The sequence below is a fragment of the Aphis gossypii genome, chromosome 1, assembly GCF_020184175.1.
Source record: "Aphis gossypii isolate Hap1 chromosome 1, ASM2018417v2, whole genome shotgun sequence".
Taxonomy (NCBI): domain Eukaryota; kingdom Metazoa; phylum Arthropoda; class Insecta; order Hemiptera; family Aphididae; genus Aphis; species Aphis gossypii.
In genome coordinates, this window is record NC_065530.1 from 13,637,728 (window position 1) to 13,653,506 (window position 15,779).

Sequence of the window (15,779 nt, forward strand, 5' to 3'; positions counted from 1 at the left end):
TTATACTTTAATTAAATATCTAAGGTACGTACATTACACTGAATTATACGAGCAACTTGTCACGTACCTACACATATTGTTGCAAAAATTATTAAAAATATAACTTATATAATTACGTTCTACCTATTGCTAAAGGCAACCAATCGCTACCCAAGTCAAAGTATGTTAAGTACACGCTATAGTATGTTTTGATAATAAAGGTATTTAAGATAATTTATATAATGCAGTTAGGTGACTCGGTATATTACGCACCAACGTATTGTTGTTTTTTATGTTGTGGTGTATTATACGTTACAATTATACTTATCTTTATGTTTTGTCATTTGCGTACTGCATAAAAAAGCAAAAACATAGTTTACCTAATTCAGTTATCAATTAGCAAACCGCTGACTAATTGCAAACTCCGGCATTTCAGTGTTTTAAAAATTGTATACGCCCTTGGACGTCCAACACTCGTTACGCTGGTAAGTATACCTTCCTCTATGTATATATTATAAGATAAACACAACATGTAGGTATTTCAAAAATTGGATTAGTTATTTTTATTTTTAATATTACGTATTTATTATTATTAATTTGTTTAACAAGATTTAATTTCCTGTTTCATAATGCAAATGTTTGTAGTATAATTTTCCCATCTGTTTTGTCTCAATGCTAAGAGTAGATATAGCTTTAATCTTTCTCGATCCATTATACTGGTGCGTAACCAGGTTTATTAATCTACCCATAGCTGAGAAAGAGCGTCCACACGTCGAAGAAAACATTGGAATTCTCATTTCCACTTAAACTATAAATTTACATTTGGAAACGAACTTTGATTAGGTACATTGGTTTTTAAAGTCTTCAAATTCAAAGTTGGCTGGTAGACTATTCTTTAACACCAGCATTTCTGCTGATAAACTAGGTGTTAATATTTTCAAAATATACGCTGATATATCAAATAATAAACAGATGAATACAATAGTATTTCAAAAGATATAATAATATAAAAAAAATATTTTAAATACTTTATAAAATTATAACTTATAAGTGTTTATAAAACACAAACTATTATATTCATCCAAGTTAAAAAAGTTGTCTACCGTTTTTGCCAGCTCTGAGCTTAGGGGCGTCATTTCAATTTTTTTTTTTTTTTTTGGTACGCATAAATATTGAGCAGGCCACTATTTATTTTTTCTTGATATATTTGACATTATTAATATTATAGTAGTATAATAATAATTATTAACACAATTAAAATAAAGTAAAATGACATAATACAAGCAGTAAGCAGTGAAAAACCTATAAATATCTAAATTTAATACAAATTGAAACTTCAACAGTCAAATTAAATAAAAACAATTAACAATATAAAGTCACACAATAGATATGTACAAAATAAATCAGTAAAATTTGTGGTTACTAGTAATAATCATACAACGGTTGTATTGTGATTATAAAGACGTGATCAATCAATCAATTTTCAACTATCATAATATTTACACATTAATTTATTATTTGAATATAATAATATAAATATAACTTTTATTTTTTTGTGATGTGGCCTTACGGGCCAAAAATTACAATTTAGAATTTTAAGTACGCAAATGTATACCCTGCGTACCGCAAATGACGCCCCTGTCTGAGCTTTATTCAGAAAGACGTTTTTCTAAATTTATAATTATTCCATCAACTACATCAAACATAATTTTATAATCAACTGTGAACCGTAAGATACAATTATAAAGTAAAATTAGATAATATGATTTTCTATAATATAATGATTGCTGTTAAGTGTTTGTTGTTTAATATTTAGACGAAAACTGAAACAATGAAACGTACATTCATACAATACATTTTTAATAGTGAATTCGTGAATTACCAACTACGCATTGTCTATTTGTAATGGAAAATAAATTCCAACTCAATAAATCACGATAATTATCAAATGATTGGTGAAATACTGAAATACATGTTTCAGGGAACTGGGGGTGCTCCTATGTGCGTCTATGATTAATTTAGAAGAGCAATTTTAAAATTTTTTTTTTTTGGATTTTTATATCAGATAGTGATCTATCCCTAGGGAATAAGTACTTAGGTACCTATGTGTTATTATTATTATTATAATTATTATTTTTTATTTATTAATTTTTCTCTATAATATGTACAATAAATTGTATAAATAAAGAAATGTATCTACTCCTTTAAGCCTAAGCTTGTGATGGAGTAGAAAGTTAACAGTAGTAATTTAAATAGCAACATTAGAATAAAACAAAAAAAAAAAAAAATTTAAATAGGTACTTTGAAAAATTCGTAGTTAGTATTATATGATTTATGATGTATGTTTAAGATGAAAGGTATCCTACATTCCTACCTTGCACAATTGCCGATGATGAATTAATTAGTAGAATTCCATTTAATATTAAATATATTATAAAATAACACCTAGATAATAGATACACACCAACACAATAATATTGTCAATAAACATAATATTATATACTATATTACTATATACTTATTTAAATATAATTATTTTTGAATTACAGACAATTTTTCACTCTGTGAATTCATTTAGTAATATTTTAAATGGAGTCAAAAATGGATATTGTGTATATTACAAATGTGGACAATGCAATTCAGAATAATGATAATAATTTATTACAACGTCAAAAAGCTTTGGAAGAAGTAAAACAAGCAACTAGGATGGTTCACTGTTCTAACTTGTATATTTTTTCGGTAATTTTCTCTCTTTCTTTTATCCAAAATCAAAATTACTTTATATAGAACCAATTATATTTTAAATAAGTGGTGTCAATGGTGTAATGCTAACCATTGCTGTATTTTTAACTCTTATTGTTACTATTTTTTTGCCCTTTTTTAGCATACAATAAGTAATAATTTAACTTTGGGAGTATTTGGAGAGCATTTAGTCATTCTTAATATAAAAATAATTTTCATTAAGTTAACATTTAAAATATAAATTATTAAATAATTATAGACTACGAGTATAGTAAGAACATCTAAACAATCAAAATATCTATATAGTAGTTTTATTGTATTTATTCCTCTCCTTAAAAATAAATATCAGCTCTGTATCCATTATTCAGTTAGATATATGTATATAATAATACAATTCATTACATTCATTATTTTTGTAAATCTGAAGCAACTGAAGCTTCAAAAACATAATTTGTAGTCTCAGTATGTGAAGTTGTATATTATTACTTGCATGGGCGTAGGTAGAAACAATTTTCGGAGGGGGTTTTGGTCTAAATTTACATTTAGATTAAGCTAAATTCACAACGTTTATTTTAAAATTGTCTAATTTTTAATTTGGGGGGGGGGGGGCTTTTGAACACCCCCTTACCTACGCCCCGTGGGAACTTGTCACTTATTATTATTTAACTTAATATCTTCTGTAGTTTAATATCAATTTTAGTTTGAAATCTTTGAAAATTTGGATTTGGAAGAAAATGAAGAATTAAAAATATTTCATTATGCAGATGTAGTTATCGTTGATCTGTCAATAAATATTCAACATAGCTCTTTGTTTTATTATTTGGGCTGTCGCCAAAATATTGGAATGAATCAAAACATAATTTTATGTAATAATTTAGATGATGAAGTTACATTACGTCAGAAGGTACATGTATAAAAAAAATATTAAAATTTGTATTTTTATTTAAGATAGAAAAATATTACATTTTTGAAATAATTCTTGTGTTTTTAGTTGCCTTGGGATGATTCTATTATATTTATTCCATATAAATTAGACGAATGTGGTATATGTCTAATAGGTACTAATTCTTCATGTCTTGGCTATGACAGATCATCTGCTACTGAATCTACAAAAATAGTTGCGTTAATATTAGAAGAATTGTTAAAAAATTTTAAAATTCAACCCAAGTATGAAAATATTTTTTATTCATTTTAAATGAAAACAATGAAACTAAAATTATGTTTATTATACCTGTATATTGTATAGACTGTATAGTGTATATATTGATAGTAATAGTAATTAACAGAATATTTTTATTTTGTTTGATTTAGAGTTTACATTAAAGAGAAATTTTTATCAGACTTAAGAACAGTTGTAAAAACTTACTCTGGGGAAATGTTATGCAAAAAATTGCTCATAATGAAAAAATATCTAAAAGATCCATATGTACTTACTGTTGATACATTGTACAACTTGATGGAAGCATTTTGTAATGTTCAGGTAGTTACAAAATCTCAGTATCAATTAGCAACTATCAACATTTAAAAAAACTTTTATGTAATATCAGGACTATGATGGAGTGATTCAACTTGTTGAAGACGTACAAGCTATTAATGATAAAAAACATTTTATAAAAACACCATTATTGCAATACTTATATTGTTTTGCTTTAAATAGGTAACTAAAAGTTGTTATGTTACTTAAATAGTTAAATTGTATCTTTATTATAAATTTTATTTTTGGTATTCATATGATTTATCTATTTTTAACATTCAGAAGTAATAAACCTGAGTATAAACTAAAAGCAGAGCAAGTAATAGAATTTTCATTGGATAATAATGAAGGATGTACACCTGATTTAATTTGCCTGTATGGTCGTATTTATAAAGACAAATTTGTGGAGTCTAATTTTAAAGACAAAAATGCCCTTCAATATGCTATTTATTGGTATCGAAAAGGTTATGAAATTCAACCAAATCTTCATGCTGGTGTTAATTTAACAACATTATTACTAGTTTCTGGGAATGAATTTTCCAAGTCTAAAGAACTTCAAAATATTGGTACTTATATCTTATTATTAATTTTATTAATCAATTCAATAACAAATAACAATATACAGTTGTATATTTTTCAAGGTAGCTAACAACATTTTAAATGTTCACTGATAATTCTTTTCTCATTTTTCTGATGCATACTTTTTCATTTATGTTATTTTTTAATCAAACATAACATTTTTTGCATTTTACTATTTAACTGTTGAGTACCAAAATAAATTTTAAAAGTCTCGTGTTTTATTTAAATTATTATTATTTCATAATATAGATATATTTTTAAATAATTTGATTGGCAAAAGCGGAAGTTTAACATCTCTTGATGACTACTGGACTATTGCAACATATTTTGAAATGAATGTGCAAACAGAAAACTATGGTAAAGCCATTAAAGCTGCTGAATGTATGTTCAAACTAAAACCTTCAATTTGGTAAGTAATTCTTTATAGAATCTAATAAATAACAAATGATGTGTACCTAATGTACGTACTATAAAACATTTTTTATTGTATAATAGGTGCTATAAATCAACAATTGGGAATGTTAAACTAATTTTTGAGCTTAGAAAAAAAAGTGAAAAAATAAATGTTCATGAAAAATACTTTAAGTGTTGGATGGAATATTTTATAGATGCGACAAAACAAAAAATTGACAGTGACATTTACAGTTTTCCTGTATGTATATATAAATAAAAACTATTAGATATTCAATTGCATAACAAGTTTTATTTTTCAGGTCATAGTTTTAGAACCATCAAAAGTTTATGTGCCAAGCTATGTTAAAGTGAACCTTGAAGTTGAAAATAAATCTATTTCTCTACACAAACAATGTATAACATGTACTTCAAAAGATTGTAATCAAATACATAATTGGGTATTCCTTGGTAGTGCGATTAGGAGTGTAAGGTATATTTATTTATACCTTAACTAATATTTGTTAGTAAATTATAATTTTTGAGTTATATTTTTTATTAATTTTTATAGTTTTTGCAAAATAGATGAAAGGTGTTTATTTTTATGTGTTAACATAAATTATGATAGTTTCCAATTATATTTCCCATCATCTCTTCATCGTCAAAGATTTTATGATCTTGTAAAAAAAATAAGTGATTGTAATAAAGTGATAACAACTAACTTGGATGAAGCTTTGTTACCAACTAATGTAGTTATTTATGTTTCTTTAAATGATAATACTAATTACACACATGAGCTTAATTTGTATTAAAGTGAACATTTTTTTTCTAGTTTGTATATGAGCTTAATGTTGATAAGAGTAAAAAAATTCTTGGTTGTGGAACATATGGAATTGTTTATGCAGCTATTGATTGCAACACAAAAAAGCAAATTGCGGTTAAGGAAATACAAGCATTTCATATTGAGTATTTATTTGTTTGATTATAATTTTTATTTTCGTTTTTTATATTAATATATTATGTTTTTCAAGTGATGTTTGGAAACTTCATGAAGAAATAAATCTTCATTCTCAACTGAATCACCGAAACATTGTACAGTATTTAGGATCGACATCTGAAGATGGTATTTTTAAAATAATTATGGAACAAGTACCAGGTAGTTAGTTTTCATATTTTATTGATATGTCGACTTAAAAATACATAAATAAATTATCTTTTTTAGAAAGTCTTTCTACCTTATTACGCTTAAAATGGGGACCATTAAAAAAAAACGAGCCTGTTATTTCATTTTATACTAAACAAGTTCTTGAAGGATTGAAATATTTACACGATCAAAATATTATACACCGTGATATTAAAGGGGATAATATCCTGATTAATACCTTTTCTGGTGTGGCAAAAATATGTGACTTTGGAATATCTAAACGTCTTTTTGAATTGTGTCCCACTACTAGAAGTTTTACAGGCACATTGCGTTTTATGGCTCCTGAAGTGATGAACTGTGGATCAACGGGTTATGGCACACCAGTATGTTGAGAACAAGTAGAGACTAAAATGTTAAAAATATAATTATAACTTAAAATGGTTTTTGATTATTTGCAGGCTGACATATGGTCATTAGGTTGTACAGTTGTAGAAATGGCGACAGGTAAAGTACCTTATATAGAACTTGGAGCAGCGGCTACTTATTATACTATTGGTCATTATAAGAATAAACCAAATATACCTGTTGAATTGAGTGAACAAGCATATCGTTTTATACTTCGGTGTTTTAATCCTAATCATAAAAAGCGAGCAACAGCTACTGATTTATTAAAAGATATTTTTATTAGTGAGTATACAAACTGAATTGTAGGCATAAAATTAAAATTAAAAAATATATTTTGTTTAATTTTAGATAAAGAGAATATAATTTAAAGCAATCTCAATTCTTCAGTTTTATCTATACCAGTAAGTATAAATAGGTACGAAAATTATTTAAGAACATATAAGTTAATATTTAATTATATCAGTTTTATGTATATCTTGTTAATTATTAATTTATATTATTTAACATTTAAAAATATCAAAATAAATTGAATCTATTGGCATTATATATCATATAAATGCTAAAATTGTAAATTATATTTATAAATAGAAACTTTTTAATTAATAATATTTGTGTTTAGGGGGAATTTTTTTATTTATCCACTGATTCCAGTGACCTATCCATGTATTGTTTAATTATCACAAGATTTTTAATCTACATCAAGGGTTGGCAATAAATGGCTCGCGGTCTGATTCCGAATTAATCTTAGAAAGATAAATGGACTACCAAAAATCTTTTTCTGTAGTTCTGGTTTTCCGCACATTATAATTTAAAAGATATTTGATCTATTTTTATTATACTAAAAGTAAAGAATTTAATAATTTTCCAACAATACTTGAACATAAAAATAATTCCGATACAGACTATAGAGTGCTTGTATTTTTAAGTTCTTTGTCAGAATTGGTGAAGAATTTTGTAGGTAACAGATTCAAAGACTTTATAGAGAATGAAAAACTGTTGTTATTTTTAAAATATTCTTTTGAAGTTTCTCTAATGGGATAATGGATTAATATAGCTACTAAGTAGCTCAGACTTCTAAAATCTTCACTGTGAATTGAAATTATTGACTTACAAAAAGATATTTCAATTGAGAATAAACAAAACAGTACCTATCTTCTTTTTTTATTGAACTTTTTTGGGTAATTGGGCTGAACGTGTTTTAAATAAGTTCATGAATTGTAAACACTGGTCATAGAATTAGCTTAACCTTTGCTAACAAAGGTATAGCACATTTTTATACAATTTTTTTTTCAAAATTTGAAAAGGTGAAGAAAATGTGAAATTTGAAGACAAATAAGTTGTTCTTGTTCTACAGATTAAACATACGCGCATTTTTATCTATAGTTGTACACAGGGCCAAATATAGGGTAAATAATAAATATTGGCCCAGAAGTAATCAATAATAACCTAACCTATAGTTATATATTTTAATACTTTATATTATGTAAATTCTGCAGACTCACAATGTATGAATTGAAGTACTCGTATTTAAATATATCTACTAAAGAAACTATAATTAATGAGTTAATTTCTTAAAAAAATAAAAATGGTATGTATTATAATATGTTTCTATAAGTATGTATTATTATTTATTACAACATATTCATATGCTTCATATTTTATATTAAAGCATTATTTTAATAAGCACTAAGCAGATAATAAACTAACGATGTATTGACGTGTTGTTGTTCTTATTTTTACCGCGTTTGTTCTTAATTAAAATCGTGTACATTTGTCATGAAAATCGTGTTGTTTGCTTCAATGAAAACATAATTTTAAATTTTGTGCAAAAGGAAAAAAATAATACTCTTGACCAACGAACCGAAAATAAGTAACCATTGCTGCAATGCTGCAGTATTGAACTTTTTGAACTCAATTATTTTATAATATTCTAAACTATATTAAATTTTAAGTACCTCAGTACCTGTACAGTGTACAATGTACACAAAAATAAAGTACCTATATTATAATAATATGTTTAAAATGTAAACGAAATTTCATAATTAATTTTCTTTTAAGTATTTCTTGAATTTTGTGTGGAAACAGCTTCAAACAATTAATTTGGTATTCACCTCGTGTACTTAATTTTAATGAGAAAGTATCACATAATTATATATATTGAATATTTATAGGTATCAAATTATAATTTTACAGTCAAAATATAAACAATTTAAATAACATAAATATAAAATCTAAAATGTAAGTTATTCATAATGTCAACCATTTTGAAATTTGTTATTATTCAAAAAATCTGTACTTAGCATATATCTTTTATGTGGCGTGTAAAGTTATTATAAATACTTACACAGTATACACAGACACGGTTAATTCGAATCGTTAAGGATCTAAATAAATGAATAAATATGAAGATTGATACACACTTGAGTTATTATTAAGTTCTTCAGTCTTGGTCTCCATTAGTATTGTTTTGAATATGTACATGATTAAACACGCTGGCTGGTGAAGTATACAAAATCATATTAGACTTTGAAAGTTCCCCCAAGTTTAATGTTTATACCAGCCAACGTGAAAGGTTGATGCATCGCATTGCAACCAAATGTCTAATTTACGAGGTATTCGCTAATATCATGCAATATTAAAGTGACCGTGAATAACGTGTGTCGTGTTTCGTGTTGACAAGCTCTTACAACTAAGTAAAACTAACGCAGTCGGGTGAAAACGCATTTTGAACCAACTTTTTAAGTTTAAACAGACGGAGTAGCAACTAATTAGCGTATTCCATATTGATGATGACATTCTAAAGAGTGACATGCCCCATGCCCGCGATTATAAAAAAAAAACATAACATAACATATAACATATATAACATTTATATATACCTATTGAATACAATTATAAATAACGCAGTAACAATTTATTCCCACGGTACCAATACAGGTAATAACTCGTTTATCTTTTTCTTATACATCTAATCTGTCTAAAATAGAATGCAAACACGCAAGTCGATGTTAGTCTAGTATAATTTTTTAATAATTATATTACTATAGTTTCAATAATAACAACGGTTGACTATTTTGTCTATTCTTTCGCTATCCCGTAAACTTCCCAATTATTTATATTATGGGGAATTCTATAGTGAAGAGAACAGTTTTTCGCGGGTCCTGGTGGAGGATCAAGACGTTCGAGGATGGTGAACGTCGCGTTTAACACAGATATTTTTTTTTCCGAAAACATCACAGATGTAAAATAATGATTATTTATACAATTAGTCCAGTCATTTAACGATTTTTACTGGAATTAAGTAGGAAAATTTAGAAAATTTGCAGAAAGGTTAGTTGTGGGTTAGTTATTGACCAAAAAAAAGGAAAGCTGCCCGAGAGTGTTTAAAAAAAAATTGGATTATTAAATTGAATTAATATGTTTTAAAACATATACATATAGCTTATATATATTAATGGGGGTAAGGAAAGTTAAATATTTTTTATTTTTCACCAGACCAATTTTTTCATTGCCATACCTTATTTATGTGGGTTAAATTTGGTGATGATTAATAACCCCCTTCAGGTGCCGCAAAAGGGTTGAATATTGATAAATAGGGTAGTAATAGGGTTTTTCTGATTTAATTCAAAATATATTACATTAGGCATAAAATTATATAAAATCTAAATTGTAGATTTAGATATCATTTATAAATAATGTTCTTATAATAATAATATGTGATATAATAACGTCCTTAATATTGATTCGTAAGAGATCGCTGTTGGCTAGTATAATTTTCTAATTATTATATTACTATAGTTTCAATAATAAGAACGGTTATCTATTCTGTCTATTCATTACTTATAGTGAATATCTCATAATAAACTCTTAATTATTTCTCATTGTTATTCGGCGATGGGGAATTCTATCGTGAGGAAAGCAGTATTTCGCGGTTCCTGAAGTCCAAAGCATTCGAGGACAGTGGCCGCGACTTGTCTCTAGTACAACACGGCGTCTTACCAGTGGGAAGTGTAAAAATGATATTTAGCCAATGTATCCACTAAGACTCTAGATGAATTAACAGGTAAGTATTTTCCTTTATAAATTAAAAATATAACCTTGTAACCTTGTCTTGTTATTTCTAGTGCCTATGGATAATCAGTATGTTCTTACTGCTGTTGAAACTCCAACATTCATACCTTATGTAAATGAACATATTATTAAATTAATTGGTTTAGTGGTCATTAATTAATGTTTGATATTATAGGTAGATGTTTGTAGAAGTGGAGCTCGAATAAGGGAATTTTGAATAGACATTGGATTTTTTGCCGCTGTTTTACTATGTCAAAGTCGTGGATCATCAATTCCAATCTACATAAAATACGCATAAAAATAATTTAATAGTTTTTTTTTATATAATATATTTTTTACTTTACATACATTTGAAATAATATTAAATTTGTTTATCGTAAGAGGAATTTTAGAGTAGTCACGTACAGACACTTCGCACGGTAACATAAAATATTTAAATTTTTTTTTCTCTTGTATCTTCTCCAAGACAATGTTCTTTAAATTCTTTAGGTTGTAATAACGCAAAAATAAAAGAAATGGAAAATAAAGAAATTAAAAATAAGAATAATTAGGAAAGGTAAAAATATTAATATATTAATTAATATTTTTATTTATGAAAGTGATTGTTTTGTTTTATGTGAAGTAGTTTAAATAAATTGTATTGGCAATCACAAGGGACACAAGCCTTGAATGATTGCCTCAAATATATTTATAAATTATTACCTATTTATTAATTATAAAGTGTTCTAAATAAATTGTAGGACATTCACAAGGGACACAAGCCTTGAATGAATGCCTCAAATATATTTAGAAGTTATCAGAGATTTGTCGATTATCTTAGCCTATGTCCTATCACTTTAAATTTGCGAAATCACCTTCCTCCTGATGGTCGGAGGGTTCTCGAGGTCGTGCTTCGAGAACGATCAAGTAAACTCTATAATACTATTATTATTTAAATATGGATGCGCATGCACCTTACCTTATCCGCAGCTGTCTATGATTGCAGTCGACGTGACAAGGATAGAATTTATTAATTTTTTTAACACTCAAAAAGAAATAACTAAACAGTGGTAAACACTTCAACAAATTTCGTCTTAGAAAAAGGAAACAGTAAAGTTGTCGTAGGCAATATCTTTTGAGTGGTCTTGTGTAAGTATGCTGTGCTCCTGCACTTGTCTGGTTGAGAGGTGCTCGTGCACTTGTGTTTTTTTGGATGTGCTCATGCACTTACCGCTATGAAGGGTGCTCATGCACTGGTGAGAGGAGACGATTTAGGTCAGGCCCGCCAGAGTCATCGGCGGCCCGATCAAAGGTGTCGGTGTCCCCAAAGAAAATTGTCTTTCTCCCTGGTGAAAGCGACCTTGACCGGACCATCCCCTGTCTCCGGCGGCACATGAAAGAAATCGCATGTGTTGCGCCGTACCGTTATAATCCCGTACAGTGTCCTGTATGTGATTAGATAATAGGAATCGTTCCAATCATCAGTGACTTGATTTATTGGGGTTTTTTAGAGTATATTACATGCGTGCGACAACTCGACCGTTATTTATTTTATTAAATAAAAATAACGACTTTACAAAAATCATGATATGTAAAATCGAGCATATCATTACATCCACCCTACGCTTTTTTGTGTTGTGCCCTCACAACACCACTCGTGGTAGAGTGTCAGCGTGATACAATAATTGAGATTTTAGAGAAAGAGAAAAAATTAAAATTCAAAAGTTAAAAGTTTAAAAGTTGGAATATAAAGCAAACGGGTAATATTTTATTTTTGTTTTATACAAAATTAAAGGGTTAATGATAATATGATTAGAGCTTGTACATGTAATATTGGAATAGTGTGAGTGCAAATTTGAGGCTTGAGTTTTCTTCCACTCCTATTCCAATATTGCTCTAATTGTGTTAATTTTTAAAAAAAAATTTTTTATTTCTGAATTTGAATTTCCTAACTGGTGGATTATAATGATTGCTTTACAATTTTATTTGTTTGACATATGATATTAAAAATTGTACATTCTCTTGTTATTGCTTAATTTCTAATTTTGTATTCTAACTTATTGACTAGAGCTTATGTCTAATAATAGTAAATGACCCTATATATATATTTTTCTATATTCTATCTACCTTTATTTTTTATATGACAAATCTTGATTGTGTCTTAATAATAATTTGTCTACTTTGAATTTTTGTATTTTGTTAGTTTCTTTGTTGTTTATTTATTTTTATTTCTGTTTTAGTATTATTTATATTTGATTTAGGAATAGTCTTTCTATTCTTATATCAACTTAACTAAGGTTAGTCTATAACTTATATTAGGTTATTTGTTCTTTACATTTTTTTTAGATTCTGAACGAAGTGAAGAATGTATTGATTTTACAATGATGTGTGTTTTTTTTTTTGTGTCTGTGTACAGCATAACTAGTCGAAATAATGCTCCAATTTCAAACAATGGGGGTGATTTCCGATGTAAAAGTGAATATCCTTGGTGCATTATAGAGGTAAAAAGTTAACATTTTCCAACAGTTTTCAAAAAAATCGAGAAAAACAAAAAAAAAAAGCGGGCAAGTGAGTACCGCTCTGCTGTACATTAGGTGCCGTATGGATCATTATTATATATTATAGGAGTGTTAAATTTGAATCCAATGATAGTTATCATTGTATCCGAAAAACGATTCTGAACGAAGATGATTTGTCAGCCTAGGATATAATTTCTAGTGGTTGGTGAAAAAGGTGGTTTATGTTTTAATGGCCTGAATACAACAAAATTTAAGTTCTTTTATAATAATTGTAAGCTAAACTTATGAAAAACCTTGTATTAAATTTTCAACTCTTAGCTACTTATACAATAATTTTTATGAAATAAACCTACAAAATAATTTGCAAGTATTCATAGTTTTGACGAATTTTTGTCAATATTTGAACTTCAAATGCTAATAAAAAAAAATTGTGCCTATGTATTCTTATAATTTTTTAATCACTATAATAATAACTTATGAGGAACTTTGCATTAAATTTTCAAGTATTTTGATAGGGCCAAAAAGATTTTATCGACACATAAAAAAACAATTTTCAGAAAAACTGAAAATTTCAGTTGTCTATAAATAGCTCAAAAAAAGTCAAAATATTTTGAAAATTAAATCACGTAAAGAAAACGCGAATCTTAATAACTGGTAAAATTTTCAAGAACCTACGACTTATACTTTTTGAATAATAACAAATATCAAAAATCGTTTGAGGCTAAACTGTTATTTAACGCGGTTTTTGTAAAAATTTAAATTTCAAACACTCATAAAATTTTTTTGTCTGAATCCGGTAGAGTTTTTTTTACAGATATTTGAAAAAAAATGTAAGGAGAACCTTGTACCAAATTTTCAAAACTTAGTTATAAAAGAAAAAATTTTTATGATTTTTCAACTTCAAAATTCCTTGCAAATTTTCGCGTTTTCGACAGATTTCGTAAAAATTTGAACTAAAAACGCTTATAAAAAAAAATTGTGACTAACGATTTTTAATTTTTTTTAGCAACATTAAAAACAACTCATAAGGAACCTTGTATTAAATTTTCAAAACTTTTTGGTCATCCAAAAATTTTTTATCGACACTTTAAAAAAAATTTCTCAAAAAAATCGAAAATTTCAGTGGTCTATAAATAACTCAAAAAAAGTCAAAATTTTTTGAAAATTTAACTATATACGGATACCACTGACATTAACATTTGGTGAAAATTTCAAGTATTTTCATTGATTAGTTTTTGAATTACAACCATAAAAAAAAATCGATTTGGTCGAAAACTGGTTTTGCGTAAAAATTGCCGTTTTTCCGTCATTTTTATATTTTAGAGCGTTTTCTTTACGTGATTTAATTTTCAAAATATTTTGACTTTTTTTGAGCTATTTATAGACAACTGAAATTTTCAATTTTTCTGAAAATTGTTTTTTTATGTGTCGATAAAATCTTTTTGGCCCTATCAAAATACTTGAAAATTTAATGCAAAGTTCCTCATAAGTTATTATTATAGTGATTGAAAAATTATAAGAATACATAGGCACAATTTTTTTTTATTAGCATTTGAAGTTCAATTAATATTGACAAAAATTCGTCAAAACCATGAATATTTGCAAATTATTTTGTAGGTATATTTCATAAAAATTTTTGTATAAGTAGCTAAGAGTTGAAAATTTAATACAAGGTTTTTCATAAGTTTAACTTACAATTATTATAAAAGAACTTAAATTTTATTGTATTCAGGCCATTAAAACATAAACCACCTTTTTCACCAACCACTAGAAATTATATCCTAGGCTGACAAATCATCTTCGTTCAGAATCGTTTTTCGTATACAATGATAACTATCATTGGATTCAAATTTAACACTCCTATAATATATAATAATGATCCATACGGCACCTAATGTACAGCAGAGCGGTACTCACTTGCCCGCTTTTTTTTTTTTATTAATTGCAATAACAATTGTGGTTTAACTTATACTACTGATTAGTTAGGGTTAATTTTTTTTTTTTTTTTTTAATAATGTAACAACAATGAACTTAATTTTTTTACTAACTTAGATTAGGTTTTTATTTTTTTTTTTTACATTTTTTTTTTTTATATATTGCAATAACACTCATGGTTTAGCTTATACTTATAAATAGTTAATGTTATATTTTTTTACATTTTTTTTTTTTGATGTGGGTACAAACAATTATGACTTAACGTTTTAACTTAACTTTATTTTTTACAATTTTTTGTATTGATGTACAAACAATTGTGACTTACTAATTTTAATTTTACTTATACTAGTTTTGAACTATGCTATTATGTTTTTTTTTGTAAATATTTATTATATAACTATAATAACTTATACTAATTTAATTAATATTGATTGAAATTTTTTAGTACAGTTTTCTTCTTTTTTATTTTTTTGGAATCTGGTGATTTTTTGTATATAATAATATTATGTAAGATTTGTTTTTAAAGTAACATTCGTGTACTGTGTGGTTATTCTTTGAGCAT

At 26.6% G+C, this 15,779-nt stretch overlaps 1 protein-coding gene across 4 annotated transcripts; it reads left to right on the plus strand.

Annotated features, from left to right (window-relative positions):
- The first annotated feature begins 299 nt into the window (after positions 1-299).
- On the plus strand, positions 300-12,674 carry LOC114119384 (mitogen-activated protein kinase kinase kinase 15-like). Of its 4 annotated transcripts, XM_050197109.1 has the most exons (19): positions 300-464; positions 2,529-2,718; positions 3,422-3,625; positions 3,713-3,888; positions 4,033-4,201; positions 4,269-4,378; positions 4,478-4,761; positions 5,024-5,183; positions 5,270-5,426; positions 5,488-5,657; positions 5,736-5,913; positions 5,997-6,130; positions 6,196-6,320; positions 6,387-6,691; positions 6,767-6,995; positions 7,062-7,114; positions 8,018-10,776; positions 10,838-10,896; positions 10,960-12,674. In XM_050197109.1, the coding sequence occupies exons 2-16, from the start codon at positions 2,569-2,571 to the stop codon at positions 7,079-7,081; spliced, it is 2,571 nt and encodes an 856-aa protein (XP_050053066.1). In that variant the 5' UTR covers positions 300-464; positions 2,529-2,568; the 3' UTR covers positions 7,082-7,114; positions 8,018-10,776; positions 10,838-10,896; positions 10,960-12,674. The 4 variants fall into 4 exon arrangements, with proteins under 4 accessions (XP_050053066.1, XP_050053067.1, XP_050053065.1 ...); XM_050197110.1 differs by having other exon boundaries at positions 3,405-3,625; positions 7,062-10,776; XM_050197108.1 differs by having other exon boundaries at positions 7,062-10,776.
- The last annotated feature ends 3,105 nt before the right edge of the window (positions 12,675-15,779 follow it).